At 40.1% G+C, this 17,995-nt stretch overlaps 1 protein-coding gene and 1 pseudogene across 3 annotated transcripts in view; both read left to right on the top strand.

The window, feature by feature from the left end:
- Positions 1–2,921, top strand: part of LOC307152052 (complement C3-like) — a 271,787-nt gene extending 268,866 nt beyond the window's left edge. For both annotated transcript variants that reach the window (XM_079860447.1, XM_079860448.1), the window contains 2 exons: positions 271–406; positions 1,635–2,921. In XM_079860447.1, the coding sequence (XP_079716573.1) occupies positions 271–406; positions 1,635–1,776 (278 nt within the window). In that variant the 3' untranslated portion in view covers positions 1,777–2,921. The remainder of the gene's footprint in view (positions 1–270; positions 407–1,634) is intronic.
- A 7,254-nt stretch (positions 2,922–10,175) lies between these two features.
- LOC307152133 (complement C3-like) overlaps positions 10,176–17,995 on the top strand; it is a 340,855-nt pseudogene continuing 333,035 nt past the window's right edge. Inside the window, exons 1-7 of the transcript XR_013824042.1 lie at positions 10,176–10,281; positions 10,364–10,559; positions 10,648–10,816; positions 10,969–11,042; positions 11,219–11,307; positions 11,491–11,573; positions 11,672–11,759. The product of XR_013824042.1 is annotated as a complement C3-like (transcript). The remainder of the gene's footprint in view (positions 10,282–10,363; positions 10,560–10,647; positions 10,817–10,968; positions 11,043–11,218; positions 11,308–11,490; positions 11,574–11,671; positions 11,760–17,995) is intronic.

Below are 17,995 nucleotides of genomic sequence, written 5' to 3'. Positions count from 1 at the left end.
TTTCTCCTTCAGTGATTCTGCTTGTTAACATCAGGGGTCTTCAATAATGCTCAATCGTCACTAAATTAATCACTTAATTATCTCATTAACTTTAAAACTCTTGAGTGTTAATTTAACACTCATATTTGAACACTTTACACTCTTGAGTGTGGACTCATATACACTCCCAGGAGTGTTAATTTAACACTGGAGTTTTTGCTGTGTATATTCAGCATGAGGCTAATTTGAATTGCAAAGAAAGTGTGTTCTAAACACTGTTCTGTCCTGTAGGCACTGACGAGGATGTTGAGGGGAAAGTCAGACCATTTTTGGGTCATCCCAGTTGCAGAGAGAGTTTAGGATTGAAACAAGGCAAGTCGTACCTCATCATAGGCAAATCCGAAGACCTGCCAAGGCTCAGAGGAACGTAAGTGTCCACTCTGTGTCTGTGAATAACAGGATTTGCCTGAACTTTATGTATTTAAAGTCTTTACAAGGTTGTTCATGGCTCAATGTTGGGATAGTTTTATTTATTTATATTTTTTTCCTCAAAATGCATTTTAAATAACCTAAAATAGACTTGAATACACTTGGGGGAAAAAGTAAAAACAAATACTAAATGATTTGAATACAAATCATCTGCGATGAACTTGAGTTTATGTGGGGTTTAAAATGTGTAGGTGGTGTAACTGTCCAGTGATTAACTCTTTCCCCACCATTGACAGATTTTTCGGAAAATTTCTGGTAATGCATGTTTTCACTGTTATACGGTAGGGAGCGCTATTACACATCTTCTGGAAAACTACAGAATCTCCTGATCAAGCGATAGAAGCATTGCTTGTGCACGTAAAATAACGTGATCATTAAACAGCATATAAATCAAAACTGCCTAACGTTACTGAATCAAATGTCGACCCATGAAGAGGAAACGACTGAAGCTTTGGCGGTGTTAATGGACTCGATCAACTCCATCTGTGTTTTGATCATCGTTCTGAATCCGATCTGGACGAAGTCTTCAAACATGTGATTTTATCAGATTTTTGTTCAAAATGTTGCTTTTTTTATAAACTATCCCACATCCAAGTGTTGATTAAAAAACAGAATGCAAGAAGCATTTTTTTTTTTTATAAATAAAGCAGGCTCTGTTATTTTGATATATTGCATGTTCAGATTTACCTGGTGGCAGGTAAAACATTAAAGGGGGGAAAACAATCTGATTATAAGGCAGTAGGCTAATTCTTAGAAAAGAAACATTGGCATAAGTTACATTTTTTAATACAAGACAAAGAAGCTATTTTGTTTGTAAAATACGAATATATGAAAAACTTTTGCCTGCCAAAACACAGACAGCACGATGTAAGCATTATACTGGAATCTATTTGTGACAAGAAAAACCATACAACTGAGAAGACTCCATTAGACACTAATATCTCTATATACCGTATTTTGTCCTGTTATTAAAATGTTTTGTTCAGGTGAAACAGAATGTATATTAAATGATTGTCAAACATGTATAAAAACAACACGAATAGAAAGAATTCTTCCTTTATCACTGTGGAAATCCATATTGTACATTGACCCTTATAGAAAGGATGCATGTGCTTCGTAAATGCATACAGTGTAGTTAAATCTGTAATTTTATTCTGTTGTTTTAGTGTGCACTACATCTTTGAAGAGCACACCTGGGTTGAATACTGGCCGACAAGAGAGGAAAGTCAAACTCCAGAATACAGGGATCAGTACATCGGCATCTCTGCGCTCCAGGATAAACTCCTGAGAGATGGATGTGCTCCATAATTATACATTTGTTGATTACAGGAAATTAAACATCATCTCTTACATACTCTCAATAAAGCTAAAATACTTTGTAATTATGTCTAATAAATAAATGAAAGGTAATGAAATTTGAAAATGTTCATTTTAGACTGCTGACTATATCATGGTGTAATATACAGTGTCTTGCAAGAATATTTTAATTACTTTTTCCAATCTGAATCACAAATCCAACATTATAATTTGTTTTGTGTGATATTTTAAATGTGTATCTCATTTTAATAATCCTAAAATACTTTAAAGCAAAATCTGCTCAGTGTTTATATAATCCACACTCTCAGAGTGTTATAAGTAACACTGAAGCAGTGTTAAAGTTAATGAGATAATTTAGTGATTACTGATTACTGAAGACACCTGATGATAACAAGCAGAATCACTGAAATTAAAATGGTCTAGATGATTATTCTTGACATTCGCTTTCTGACAGGAGTTGATGTGGACAATAAAAGATATTGAAGATGTATTCGATGCAGTGATGCCTCACATCTGTATAGCAATGAGTAAATTACTCCTTTCTAGAACACTCAAGAAGCAAAACCTCACAAGCACTGCTGTGTGGAGATGTTCAGGTCTGGAAACTGGTTTAGAAAAGGAAAATAACACATCACACAGAAGGGGAATTTTAATCATCTGGCGTATTGAGTTTTTCTTATTGACCTCGGTTGTACACAGGGAAGGAAAGAGAGATACATTCAGAAATTTAAGTTGGACAAAAGTGCTTCACAATCATCTATGCAGATAGAAATTGTTGTCAGGCCAGTTTCTCTCAGCGCACATACAGAAATGCATGATGACCCAAATCTGGACTACAGACATGAGACACTGGCTCAATCATAGCCAAATAATAACCACCCTTACTGAAAGAACATCTGTTTCCATATTTATTAAATGGCTTAAATATGTTCTGAAATAATATTGCGTTAATATATTACAATATATTGAATAATTAAGAAATTGCCACTTTTCATATATTGAAAAATATGTGAATATATTTACACTGTAAAATGTAATTAGTTGAGTGTACTTAGAAAACTTGAGGAAACTGATTGCTTTAAATTTCTCAAGAATGTTTTACTCAAAGTTGCTAATACAAAGACATAAAGAGTGCTAAGAAAATAATAGACTCTGCATTTATTTGTGTTTATTAAACTGCAAATACTTAGTGCATGTCTGAAACTCAACTGAATAAACTAAAGACAATTAAAACTAAAAAAGAACATTAACTTACAGTAGTTAATAGACATCACTGCAATACGGTAACTGCTTTTTAAATGACGCAACATGCAGCATCTCATCAATGTTTTCTCCTGGACTGAAGCACAGGCTCTACTCTTCAACACAATGGTGACCCACAAAACTCATTACTATTACTAACTTATTACTAACCAGACTGACTGTCAGACGTCTACAGAAGTTCTTATTGAGAAATAACAGGTTTAGATGTTGATGATTTATTGAAAAGTAATAGATGGAGATCATCTAGGTTACTTATGTAACCCCAGGGAATGGAGACGTCACGTCCGATTGGAACTGACGAATTGGGATCCCGCCTGAGAGCCAAATAACCTTTGAGTGGTAACAGAACAAGCCAATGGACATTGTGTTTTGCAATCGCAGCGCACGAACGGGACACAGCAATGCAGACAGAGTTGACAATGTTTTGCGCCATAGTTAAAGGTGGGGTATGTGATTCTGTTTTTTGTCCATTTTTTCAAAATCACTTTGAAATCCTATTCCTAACCAACTTACAGCCACTGAGTTAGAAGCACTGAAATTAAAATTAAGCAATTTTATCATCTGTGGAACGGGCAGGACTCGAAAAACTCCAGCCAATCATTTCCAAGACCACCTAGAATCATTGGACAGTAAGTTCGTCAATCAAACGGTTGTACCATCCCCCCTCCCCCCATCCCCCTCCATGTTATTCGAATGGGTGAAGTCAGGGCCAGCCTTTGGAGGAAAGAAGATAGGACATTTGAGTTGTGTATTTTTAAAATCTGCCGGCCGTTTTGCAAATCCCATACCCTACCTTTAATTGTTATTAAGCAATAAGGCATAATATATATTTTTTTAATTACAAGCATGTCATGTCATAATTAATTCTTAAACAGAATTATGGATAAGTATCATATTTGTTATCGAAGATTTTTATTGAAAAATATCGTAGATGGTGAAAAAAATGTTATCTCTAAACATGTCGGATAGCTGTATGCTATGCTAATATCTAAGCTAAGCTATTGATTTATAAAGCATATTTTAAAACAACAGATGTTGAAACCAAAGTATTGTACAAGACATAAAACAGAATTAAAACAGTTTAAAGGAACACGCCGACTTTTTGGGACTTTAGCTTATTCACCGTATCCCCCAGAGTTAGATAAGTCCATACATACCCTTCTCATCTCTGTGCGTGCTGTAACTCTGTCTGACGCACCCACTGCTAGCCTAGCTTAGCACAAAGACTGGAGGTAAATGGCTACAGCTAGCATACTGCTCCCAATATAAGTGACAAAATAACGCCAACATTTTCCTGTTTACATGTTGTGATTTGTATAGTCACAAATAACAAGGTCACATGAGACACAGCCATCTTCTAACCGTGTACATACTGGGAACTATATTCTCAGAAGGCGAAGCACTGCTACTTCTGCGGAGTGTTTTACTCCAACTCTGAGCATGCGCGGAGTTAGCGGGGGGGGGGGGGGGGGGGGGGGGGGGGGGGGGCAGCACCCCCTGTTGGCTGAAACGTAATTGCATTTTCTCAACAAAAAAAATTATAATTGCATTGTTTAAAAAAAAAAAGATATATTATACATATTTTAAATAACACAAAACAACTAAATGGTGGTAGGTAATACATCTGATTTCATATAGCCTACTGCTTTAGTAAAAAAAGATAGCATGTAATAGCGTTGTAGTTATCTCGGACTCGTTACACCAAAACTGTAAGTTTTATTTCTCTTCCAAATAACTGCTTAAGCTGGAGAAACTCAACACACTGCTTTCAATATGCTGTTCAATATGTTTCAAAAGTGGAGAGTATTGAGTGTTGAGTGACTGTTCATTTTCCCCGTGTCTCAAAATGTTTTAAATGTTTTATGAAGTACAACAAAATGCGAAATATATCTTGTTTTTTAATCACTCTCATTGCCACAATGTATTTCCGCCACAATTCCGTCAGAATTGCGTGATATAAAGTCAGAATTCTGACTTTTTTTCTCGCAATTGCAACTTTATATCATGCAATTCTGACTTTATAACACGCAATTGCGAGTTTATATCTCGCAATTCTGACATCGTTTCTCACAATTGTGAGATATAAAGTCCAATTCTAAGGGGAAAAAAAGACGGATTTTTTTTTTTTTACCTCAGAATAGTTTATATCTCACAATTCTGACTTTATAACACGCAATTAAGACTTAATTTCTCAGAATTGCTGCTTTATATCCCGCAATTGCGACTTTATATCTCACAATTGCTACTTTATTTCTCTGAATTGCCACTTTATTTCTCACAATTCTGACTGCAATTGTGAGAAAAATAGTCAGAATTTCGAGATAAAAAGTCGCTATTATTTATTTATTATTCAGTGGCAGAAACAAGCTTCCAACAATGTGTTTTGAAAAAAGGAAAGAAACACTTTAAAAATCTTTTCGTTTTGGTTAAAGACAATATTTTAACAGTGCAAAAGTGGTCCACATTTTATTGATCCTAACTGTGTCCGAACGAAGATGCGATGCGAAGTCAAGTGGCTGTTTATGCAAAGTTCTACGGCCTGTTTACAAATATGATTGTATTGTTGTAGCCTACTGTTTTTTTATCGGGTTAACAATTTATGTGTTTATTTAGCATGTTTGTTTTGTCCATATGTGCTAGTGCTGAGTTCCCCAATTGATAGGCCATGCAGGTCCCAGCTGCTACAATGATTTTTTTTTTTTTTTTTTTTTTTTTTTGCCCCCCCCCCTGGCTCGAATGTCAAACTCCGCCTATGACTCTGAGCGAACTCTCTGCTCCTCACCACGGGGCTTCTCAGGCGCTGCGAGCAAATCACTCCGCAGAAGTATAGCAGTGCTTCAGCCACAGCCTTAGATGAAATCAACTGAAGAGAAAAGAAGACATTAAATCTGTGAAGATCTCAGCAGAGGAGGATTCAACAACTCCACAAACAGCATTACCAGCTTCACTTATTACTAACCAGACTGACTTTATTTCTGTCAGACGTCTACAGAAGTTCTTATTGAGAATTATTAGAGGTTTAGATGTTGATGTTCTATTATTTCGTCATGGAGAACAGTGTTTTCTTTAGTTCGTGACCCTTGACTTTTAGACACATATTTTCTCTGGCTGCTGTACCTGTGTTTGTAAGACACATTTGTTATGGCAGGAAAAGCCAAAAGACAACGCATTCAGGTGATGTTGGTTTGTTATTGATGATAACAACATAATCATCATCTACAATCAGTATACAGTCTTTGTGAGGTGTTTATATTTTTTATTATAATAGCCCTGTGATTATACAGAATGAGATCCAGGAATGTCATAATCATTTGTAAAGGGTTTTGAATGCATAATAAGACATATTTCATCTACTGTATCCTTCAGACACAAAGAGACATCAAGAATCAGCGAATGAATCTCAAGAATGGTGATGATCAAAAGCTTCATGCTGCAATGCATGCTGGGTACATCTCACATTGTGACTATAGTATGAGCACACAGAAGTGTGCTGTGAGGTTACACTTTTAGCTCACTGTGAGATCAAACTGTGAACACATCACGAGTATCCTGACAGCTCATGGGGAGATCAAATTGTTGACTGAGGGTTGCTCATTTCACACCATTTCACAACTTTCAAAACCTCTGTTTTAAACAATATGGTGCAATTTATCAACTGCATCGGTTTGGGGGGAAAAGATTGGAAATGTTTCCTGTTATGAAAAAAGACTTCACTTTAAGGTGTTGATAAAGACTCTGAAATTATTACAGACTGAGTAAATGATTACGAAATGACATCACAACAGTGTGTATATGTGTAGTTAAATCTCCATACTTTTGCCAATTATGTCTTCTTCATGTGCACGTTTGTGAATAATGTAACATTACATAATTTTTTCTCTTTTTATTCTATTCATAAATGTAAAATACCCCCTTGAATAACTTTTAGCTTTGACAGTATGCTAAATGTGCAATGTGTTACTGGTTGATCATTTTAGCCACTTGTAATTCATTTGTAACATTTAACTGTGGTGGCAATCTCGTAGACTGTCATTAGGACATTGTGAAGGTACTGTCCCTTTAATAGTGAAAGTGAAAGTGTTTTCGGTTGTCACGGGGTGACAAACAGCTCCAGATCTGTATGAGTGTTTGTCGTCATGACAACTAAACGGCAGATTGGCGACAGGTGTAGGGACTTCACTCTGAGCGTCTGATTGAGGCCACTCCCGCTTTTTGAGAGGATAAAACACACAAGGAGTTCGAGAGGTGAGGCGCGCAGCACGTGAGCGGCCGTGGCCGTGGCCGCGGTCGCGGCGGGAGGCCGCGGGAGAGAGAGAGAGAGAGAGAGAGAGAGAGAGAGAGAGAGAGAGAGAGAGAGAGAGAGAGAGAGAGAGAGAGAGAGAGAGAGAGAGAGAGAGAGAGAGAGAGAGAGAGACGACAGACAGACAGACAGACGAGAGAGAGACAGACAGACAGACGAGAGAGAGACAGACAGACAGACGAGAGAGAGACAGACGAGAGAGAGACAGACGAGAGAGATAGATAAGAGGGCCAGAGAGAACTTCGGCTGGAATGCGGGCGGAGGCCTTGGTACACTGAGGGTCTGTTGAGTTGCAGTTTTATTGTGGAAATGAGCACGAGTGAAACTTTACAGTGTGTGGTGGAAATGTGAGTGTGGGAATTGTTTTTGCTGTTCACTCGCAATCACAGCTGTCTGTTCCTCCCTCTGTCTGAGTCCAGTGAAGAGCCTGCTAATGCTTGAAGAGCCTGCTAATGCTTGAAGAGCCTGCTAATGCTTGAAGAGCCTGCTAATGCTGGAAGAGCCTGCTAATGCTGTGAGTTACACGTGTCTATTCCTCCCTCTGTCTGAGTCCAGTGAAGAGCCTGCTAATGCTTGAAGAGCCTGCTAATGCTTGAAGAGCCTGCTAATGCTTGAAGAGCCTGCTAATGCTGTGAGTTACACGTGTCTATTCCTCCCTCTGTCTGAGTCCAGTGAGGAGCCTGCTAATGCTTGAAGAGCCTGCTAATGCTTGAAGAGCCTGCTAATGCTTGAAGAGCCTGCTAATGCTGGAAGAGCCTGCTAATGCTGTGAGTTACACGTGTCTATTCCTCCCTCTGTCTGAGTCCAGTGAAGAGCCTGCTAATGCTTGAAGAGCCTGCTAATGCTTGAAGAGCCTGCTAATGCTTGAAGAGCCTGCTAATGCTGGAAGAGCCTGCTAATGCTGTGAGTTACACGTGTCTATTCCTCCCTCTGTCTGAGTCCAGTGAAGAGCCTGCTAATGCTGTGAGTTACACGTGTCTATTCCTCCCTCTGTCTGAGTCCAGTGAAGAGCCTGCTAATGCTGTGAGTTACACGTGTCTATTCCTCCCTCTGTCTGAGTCCAGTGAAGAGCCTGCTAATGCTTGAAGAGCCTGCTAATGCTTGAAGAGCCTGCTAATGCTTGAAGAGCCTGCTAATGCTGGAAGAGCCTGCTAATGCTGGAAGAGCCTGCTAATGCTGGAAGAGCCTACTAATGCTGGAAGAGCCTGCTAATGCTGGAAGAGCCTGCTAATGCTGGAAGAGCCTGCTAATGCTGGAAGAGCCTGCTAATGCTGGAAGAGCCTGCTAATGCTGGAAGAGCCTGCTAATGCTGTGAGTTACACGTGTCTATTCCTCCCTCTGTCTGAGTCCAGTGAAGAGCCTGCTAATGCTTGAAGAGCCTGCTAATGCTTGAAGAGCCTGCTAATGCTGGAAGAGCCTGCTAATGCTGTGAGTTACACGTGTTTATTCCTCCCTCTGTCTGAGTCCAGTGAAGAGCCTGCTAATGCTTGAAGAGCCTGCTAATGCTTGAAGAGCCTGCTAATGCTGGAAGAGCCTGCTAATGCTGTGAGTTACACGTGTTTATTCCTCCCTCTGTCTGAGTCCAGTGAAGAGCCTGCTAATGCTGTGAGTTACACGTGTTTATTCCTCCCTCTGTCTGAGTCCAGTGAAGAGCCTGCTAATGCTTGAAGAGCCTGCTAATGCTTGAAGAGCCTGCTAATGCTGGAAGAGCCTGCTAATGCTGTGAGTTACACGTGTCTATTCCTCCCTCTGTCTGAGTCCAGTGAAGAGCCTGCTAATGTGCCGAGAAACGCGAAGAGAACGCTGAAGAGAATGCGGAGGCTGTGGATTGTGTCCATTCCTCTCTCTCTCCGAGGGTGCTGGGAGGCGCGGGGGGAGCGCTGGGGAGAGTGCGGAGGCTGTGGATTGTGTCCGTTCCTCTCTCTGTCCGAGGGTGCTGGGAGGCGCGGGGAGAACGCTGAGGAGAATGCGGAAGCTGTGGATTATGTCCGTTCCTCTCTCTGTCCGAAGGTGCTGAGAAACGCGAAGAGAATGCGGAAGCTGTGGATTATGTCCATTCCTCTCTCTGTCTGAAGGTGCTGAGAAGCGCGAGGAGAGCGCTGAAGAGAGCACGGAAGCTGTGGATTATGTCCATTCCTCTCTCTGTGCGAAGGAGCTGAGAAATGCGAAGAGATACATGAAGAGATAACCTGAACTGAAGAGACTTTTAACATTGTTTTTATTATTTAATAAAGAGTATATTTATTTTGAATGCTGTGTCTGCCATTTCCTTCGTGTCCACGGCCGGCTCCTCAGGGGCGGCACGCAGGCGAAGGGGGGGACGGCCCGCTGGCGCTCCACCCCGACCTGTGACAGTTGTATTGCGTAACCCCCCGCGCCACTGTTAGGTGTCCTATTCCCGTGAAAGTAAATCTGGCAGCGAAATGATCAGAGCACGACGATATCCCATCACATTGACATCCATACAGTGCACTAACCTGTCTTGTTAAATATCTTGTTTTGATAGACTGATTTAGCAGTTCTCCTGGCCTTCCTCTCCTTTTCTTTTTTCTTTCCCCTCTCCTTCTTTTTATGACGTACCCACATTTTTTCCCCGACATTTTCAGTCAGTCTCATTTCCACTGCGTACTTCTAACTTCAGCTGTTCTCGGGTCAGCCTGAACTCTGATTGGTTCTATTCACTAGCTAAGGTGGGACTTGCGAATTTATTGGGTCCTCCGCTGACTGAACTGAAGTGATTAATAACAATAGGACTAAACCATTTTTAGGGAGGGAAGCGAGTGGAGATTGTTTAAATTCATGTTTTTTTTTTTGGGGGTTTTCAGTTTCACACAGAAAGAGACACACACACACACAGACACGATGGACGTGAAGCTGCTGTGTCTGACTGTTGTTCTTCTCTCCTCACCCCTCCTCACACTGTGTGACCCGCTGTGAGTATTAAACACACCGTTGGCTCATAGAGTTACTAATAATCAGTTTAAGATTTCAAACGCTGTGATTTGATCTCCTCAGGTTTGTTCTGTCAGCTCCTAATTTGCTGAGAGTGGGTTCCTCAGAGAACGTGTTTGTGGAGGCTCAGGATTACACTGGAGGAAACCTGTACATGAGGATCTCAGTGAAGAACTTCCCAAAGAAAGACAGGGAGATAACAGACAAAACAGTGACACTGACTGCAGAAAACAATTACCAGATCCTTACAGATATAAAGGTGAGAGCTACATAACAGTGCAGTGATGTTTAATTCTGATTAATTTATCATCAGATATAATTTAGGCTGATGATTATCTGTTCTCTAGATCCCTGATGATCAGAACTTGTTCTCTGATGATCCTCTGGAGAAGCAGTATGTGTATCTACAAGCTCAGTTTCTATCTCACACTCTGGAGAAAGTGGTCATGGTCTCATTCCAGTCTGGATATATATTTGTACAGACAGACAAGCCCATCTACACGCCTGCTAGCAGAGGTACGATTTTGTGCAAAGAATTGGGAAAAATACAACAAAGTCAATTTTAAACATGTTACATAAGCATGACATAATTGTTTATTATTAAAGTGACTGCTGCATGTATTCAGGGTTTGAATCTGAGTAAAAAAACATCAGAACTCTTTTTGCAGTTCAATACAGGATTTTCTCTCTGACGCCCAACATGAAACCACTCAGTCAGACTGACGTCACGGTGGAGATCATGGTACACACTTATATAAGTGCACACTGTTATTACACACACACACACACACACACACACACACACACACACACACACACACACACACACACACACTCGTGTCATTTCAGCTGTAATGAGCATGTACACTGCTGATCTCAGTAAACACAGTGTTAATGCTGATTTCTGTGTTTCTGAAGAATCCACAAGGCATCACATTTTCATCAGAGAAGTTAAATCCAGTGAAAGGGATGAAGTCTGGAAGCTACGCCATTCCTGAGGTTGCCAGGTGTGTGAAACGCTGACAGGACTGAAGATATTAAACCTGAGTGAACTTTAATGATTCAATGATTTGTGTTTAATTTATCTACACAATACTCATAGATGTGATATGTGTCATAAGATTCATTTGATCTGTTGTATAATGCTTATTTATATTTTGTTAAAGTGTTTTGAAATGTTTTTGTTTCAGTCTTGGGATCTGGAAGGTTGTCACTCGGTACACACACACTCCTCAGAAGACGTTTACTGCAGACTTTGAGGTCAAAGAATATGGTAAGATGTGTGTCAACAAAATGTGTGTTGTGTAAATGCGATAAAATCTAAGATAATGTTTTTATTTATTTGTGTCTTTTCTCTGGTTTGGTTTATAGTGCCGCCAACATTTGGAATTGAATTAAGGCCCAGTAAGTCTTTCTTCTATGTGGGTGACGAGAGCCTGATAGTCCACATTGAAGCCAAGTAAGACAAAATATGTTCTGCTTCTGTGTATTGAAAATTAATCTTTAATGTGTGAACAATATTTGTATGAAAAGTAGGGTGACCACCTGCTAATAAGCCCAAGGGGGGACAAGGGGTATGTTTCTGAGGGACAATGTGGGACACTGTCTGGCGCGGCGGTGCCCCACTGGCAGACTCACTGATAGTGGTTTACCCATTTCTAGCACATACCACCTTGCATAGTATTAATAATGCCCTATTCTCCTAAACATGTAATTTTTGATGTATGCTCATGAATAGGCCAACCAATGTGTATTTTTTTTCTAAATAAAGACTCATAATATTTTGAACATTCAATGAATTGACAGATGTACTTCCACTTAAGATTTACTATTTAATTTTATTTATTTTTCATTACAATTTATTTACTTTAAATAAATTAATAAATTATAATATAAATTTATAGGATTAACAGGAATTGTAGTTGCTCAACACCACAGGAACAGTTTAAAAAAAAGTATTTAAAAAAAATACAATTGACCTCGTATTCCCCTCCCTCCATGTCCGATTGAGAAGGACGTTTTGCAAAGGTCACAAAAAGCCCTCTCGGTATCCCCCTCAACACCTTTCAGCCACAAATATTCATTTCCCCATTCTTGTTTCTTGTACTCACACCTTCTCTTTTTAATTGATGATGGCGTTGCCTCTCAGACAGTCTCTTTCTCGAATTTTTCGAATTGGAAAGCGCGCATCTAAAAGTTCCTTCCTTCCAAGTGTGTCTGGTATGCGCGTGCGTGCGCTGTCATGACAACAACGAAAAAGTTGACAACAACCTAGTCAGCAGTTCAACTGAGGGGTTTGTGTGGCAACAATAGCGTGCTGAAATGTCAAGTAATGTTCGTTTGTCTGCTTGGGGCTCGAGTATATAGAGCGACCAACTTTTTTTTGAGCAAGCATAGATTATGCGTGACACGGTCTCAATTTGCGTGACGCGTGAATTGGGCTTAAAACGCTGTGCGCGCACGCGCTACGCGGGACGGGTGGTCACCCTAATGAAAAGTACAAAATAATGTAAAGCTTTTGTTGTCCACTGAGTGGTGCTGTGACATATTATAACTAGAGCAGCCTCTCTCAAACTTTTTTCAGTCAGGGCACCTTTCAAAAGTGCATAAAATCTCAAGGCACCCCAGTGTAAAATATAATTTAAAAACACTGCATAACCCAGATGTAAATGCAATTTTTTTATATATATATTTATCTAAAATGAATTTACAATTTTATTAATCCGTTCATATGTTTAACCCTTTCACACATAAATTTAAAATATTCTGTCTGACCCCCCAGCGTGAGTTTTTCAAGGTGACCGTTATTTAGTTATTTTGGCTGTTTCTCAATTCCAAGAACGCAGAGAACGGACTTGTGTTCTCGTTGAGACCGGTCTTGCCAAGCTTCCTTGGAAGAACGAACTCGGAACCGGCCGCAATGAATTCTGGGACACCAGGCGAGTACTAGCTCAAGTCTGCATTCGATGCATCCTCGGTATCAAGAACACATCCGGGTTCTTTCATGCGTCCTCTGTACTTGCGTTCTTGAGAATTGACCGTTCGCAAAAGCCACGCCCCCTAGTTATTGTTACTACGCCCGTCAAACATTGGAGAAACAGACACATGGCTGGGTTGAGCTCCATACCGGTATAAGTGATTGTTTTGGAGTAATGCAGCAGACATATCCTCCAGGGCATGACAGAAAGGGCTGCAATATGCAGTATATGTTCAAAATGTTAAAATAAGCAAAGACGGGAATATTACAACAATCGAGGCCAGTGCTTGAAGTGGGGGAAAAAGGTGCCAGTAACTGTTACTCTCATGCATTGGCAAATCATGACATTTGAGATTAATACAGTAAAAAACAAAACTTGAAGATATTGCTGGTACAACAACAATTTATTGTTATTTATTCATATAAATGTATTTAAACAAGTCGTGTGTGTGTGTGTGCTTGTGTTGTGTGCAAACGGAACTCCTCCAAGTCTGCAAGTCCAAAAATACATTTAGGCTATGGTGAGTTTACTACATTTTATTTTATTAAATGCATTTATGGTGAGATTATTATATTTTCATGTCAATCTGTGTTCGTTTTGACCAAGAACCATGCGCTGTCACTTAAATTCAGCGCGTGCAGCACAGCAAAAATAGACTCGATGCAGAAACGATTGCAGCATCCGAGTGCAAAAAAGTGAAAGCTTTACCTGTTAACATGGGTGCGGAAAAATAACCGCACTGTAAACGGACTACGGAGTATATGTGACTGACGCTTATATACGCTGACATATGTATGCTTCTTAATCTTCGAGGCATTTAGCTGTGAGTGAGGTCTCCCACACTGCTTAATCCATTGTCGGTATCTTTCCGCTTGGGTCTTGGGTTTTGGAAAGGCGAAAAAAACGACCCCTCCCTCTAAACTTTTGGGGTACCTAGTGTCAGGCTTGCAGGTGCCATAGGCGCATCGTTTCACCATGTGCTGAAATCGCAATGTTTGACGGAGGTCCTTCTCCTTAGTTACAGTTGCTAAGCTAGGATTGGACGAGGACCGTTCGAGGGCGGGGTTTTGCGAATGGTCAATTGGGTCTAAACTTCGACGGTTAATAATGACGTAAAACGAGAACACAAGGACGCAAGATCGCTGAAGAACGCATATTGAGAAACACCCAATGTGTCACTTTATGGTTTCCATGGTGACGCGTCATTGCTTGTCACGTGACACACCGCAGCAACAACAGAGCTGAATGAATGATGATCTGCTTTTATGTCATTTTTCCTTTTTTATTCAAAATATTCACACATTTGTTAGCTATGGCATGAAATATCTGATATTCCGATTGTCAAATATATGCAAGTGGAAGTGTTTTGTTGTTTGAACACCATTATAACGATCGCGTTAGTTGAGCTGTATGCACGATGGGCGCCGCCATGTTAGTTTGTGCCGCAGACGCAGTTCAGAGAATTGGATTTGTTGGATTTACAACACGTGAATTCATCCACTTCTCCCGAAATACATAAAAGTAAGTGGCAGGTGAACTGGGAAAAGAATAGAGTAAACTTTAAAGTTACTTACTCAATGTGTATCTGATATGAATAAAACTAATTATAATGGAAAGGATTATTATTGCCTCTTCCTTTGACATCAGTGTGTATTTTACAAACTCTAAATGTATTGTTTTTTAGTACTTATTTCTGAAACCTAAAACAAACATTATGTGGATGAAAACACTGAAAAGTTGTGATATATGACAGCTGAGCGCTCCTGTCTCTGGCTCAGCGCCAGCCAACGTGCGAAAGCACATTTGAATTTAGCAGTTGATCACGTCGTGCACTGACCGTTCTAATCACACCGGTGCTCCAGGGACCAGCCTAGACTGATCACACCGGTGTGATCGTACGTGCGAAAGGGTTAAAAAGAAGAAGAATGTATTTATGTAAATTCAAATAGCCTATATTTATATATGAAATGTCAGATTTTTTTTTTTTTAGCCTACGTAATTTTTTGGCGGCACCCCTGACACAGTCAGGGGGCACCCCAGTGTGCCGCGGCACCCACTTTGAGAAAGGCTGAACTAGAGAAACAAGAAGTGTGTGAGTCGGTAATAGGGAAGCACACAGTTTTTGAGTGTGCTAAAGGGTAGTAAGGAACATGGTAGTCTCATCTTCAGTGACGACCATGGATGGCACAATTTACTGGAAACACTTCAGGATTTGCGAAGTCGTGATCTGATTGATTGAATTCTACAGGATGTCTGTCGTGTATTAAATTGTATGAAATAATCCCGAAAAAAGCACAAACACGGCAGAGATGGCAAGTTCAGCAGCTGGAACTATCTGAGGTGTTGGGATGCTAACAGACAGCAGACAAATGGCTAGTAGTGACAGCAGCGGCAATCCACCTGTCACTCAAGTGGCCACGCCCTTAATTATGTAGAATTTTAAGGCTTAATATAATTTAAACGAATGAGCTATACAAACAGTCACCCCCCTCACAGTTGTCATGAAGGGCAAAATTATCTATATAGACCAAAACCACTTTTTGTACCAGGCTGTGGACATATTTTTTTCTGCTGTAAAGTTGGCCATTTTGACATGGGGGGGTGTATTGACTGGACTCTTCACACAGACTGCCATTCTCAAGAGTGCTTTATTGCTCCACATCCGTTTACAAGCAACATAATGCAACACTCTGTTGGTTAACTGTTACAATAATCCGTATCAGTACATCTCCCTTTTTTTTTAACTATAACTTAAACAAGGTCTGTCAACTTTAACAGCACTTACTCATAATAACAGCAAAAAACAAACAAACAAACAAACAAACAAACAAGTTAGTTCAACACAATCTTGCTGTGTATTTCTAACATTAGCTGCACAAAACTTTGTTGCATATAACTAAGTAAATACTTAGTAAATGTGACCGATCACGGAAAGTAGGAACACAAGTCGGTTCTGGGGCATTTTGAGTTATTCACAGATTCTGAAAGTGTAGTCTCCAAGCTTTCCAGTGATGTGTAACACATGGAAATCTGATAATATTTGGAGAAGTTGTGGCCATTTGAAGGTAGGCACTCAAAAAAGCTCAAAGGGAAGAAAACGGCCTTTAAAGATTGTGCAGTTCTCACCTCTCTCTCCTGCTGGGAGTGACAATAGGGCTCATTTACATCTCATTTAGATAAGCCATACCCCCTGTAAAGGAGCAGAAAGGTCAGGAAAATGTGCCATCAAAGAAAAAATAAATAAAGTTTGCAAACAGGTAATGTATAAATAAATGTCTCTTAGCATCTACCGATAAAACTGTATAGGCAACTCTTGTGTACACTGAATAAAAAATAGGATAAACTCTAGACAATGTTCAAATCAAAAACAGGATGTGCTATGTGATATAAATGTTGAAATAACGAAATTTTGGTCGGCAGGAAAAATGGTAAAACGTACCGTTTGGTTTGAAAATGCGTACCGAAAACCGAACCGAAAGCCTCGTACCGAACGGTTCAATATGAATACGCGTATCATTACACCCCTAATATATATATATATATATATATATATATATATATATATATATATATATATATATATATATATATATATATACACACACAGTATGAGTAGGCTATGGCCCAATCCCAATTCTATTTTATACCCCTTCGCCTACCCCTTACCCTTGCCCCTTGAAACAGAATGGCAAGGCGTAGGGGTGAAAATATTCCCCTAAGAAATGGGACACCACTACTACACCGTCCGTTACACGTCATTATACGTCCGTTGCTAGCGCCTACGTCACAGGAGATGCGCCAATGTTTATCACAAACTTCCAAGATGCCGTCGTCAGCTGTAGTCTTGCGTGAGTTAAGGCCCTTTCACACCGGATGCGTAACGAAAAAGCGAATAGTTTGTGCGAATAGTTCGCGTCAAAACCCATCACATGAGTTCGCGTAAACACGGTCACTATCTCTATCTTTGACGATTAGCTTTCTATCCCAAATGTAGTTTAGCCTTCTAGCTAACGCAGGACAGGACTATACAATGACGAAAACTATCACACAACATACTCACAGTCGTGATAACAGAGTTGGTTGGCAATGCTACGCCACACAATCATTGTCCTTGTAGTATGCGATTGGCTGAAGCCTTTTCTGTCGCCGCAAAAGTAAAAAAAAAATCGACATCGAAGCGGAAAAAATAAAAGTTGTTTTTTCGCCGCAGCACATTCGCGTTCGGTGTGGAAGCGCTCATTACACAAACAGCTGATCAAAAAATAAAACCATTGCGCGAATTATTTGTGCGTCAAAATCGCGTCCAGTGTGAAAGGACCTTTACAGCTATTTTTTTTTTTGTGCATTTTTCTTCTGAAGTTCACAGAAAACAACGGAGATGACGATATCTTCGACGCCTCTGCGTTCACACCAAACGCGAATAGAGCGTCTGGCACGAGTGATTTCAATGTTAAGACGCGTTTACGCGCGTCTGGAGGTCTTGCGGCTCGAATGAGGCGTTTAGCGCGGCGCGGTGGACGCGAATTCGCCTCATTCGCGCGTCCACTTCACTTCAAACTTTTGCTTTTTACACGCGTCAGATTGTTAACGAACTTTAGCGATTTTTTTGCAACCGTTTCTTTGAAGAACATGACCGTAAATATGAACACAAGATTGAATGTGACATAAAGAAAATGATTATTGGCAGTCATGTTGCCTCTGTAGCCGGTGTATGCAG

This window comes from Squalius cephalus, assembly GCF_949319135.1.
Source record: "Squalius cephalus genome assembly, chromosome: 2".
Classification (NCBI taxonomy): Eukaryota; Metazoa; Chordata; class Actinopteri; order Cypriniformes; family Leuciscidae; genus Squalius; species Squalius cephalus.
This window is presented reverse-complemented; position numbering and strand designations above follow the sequence as displayed.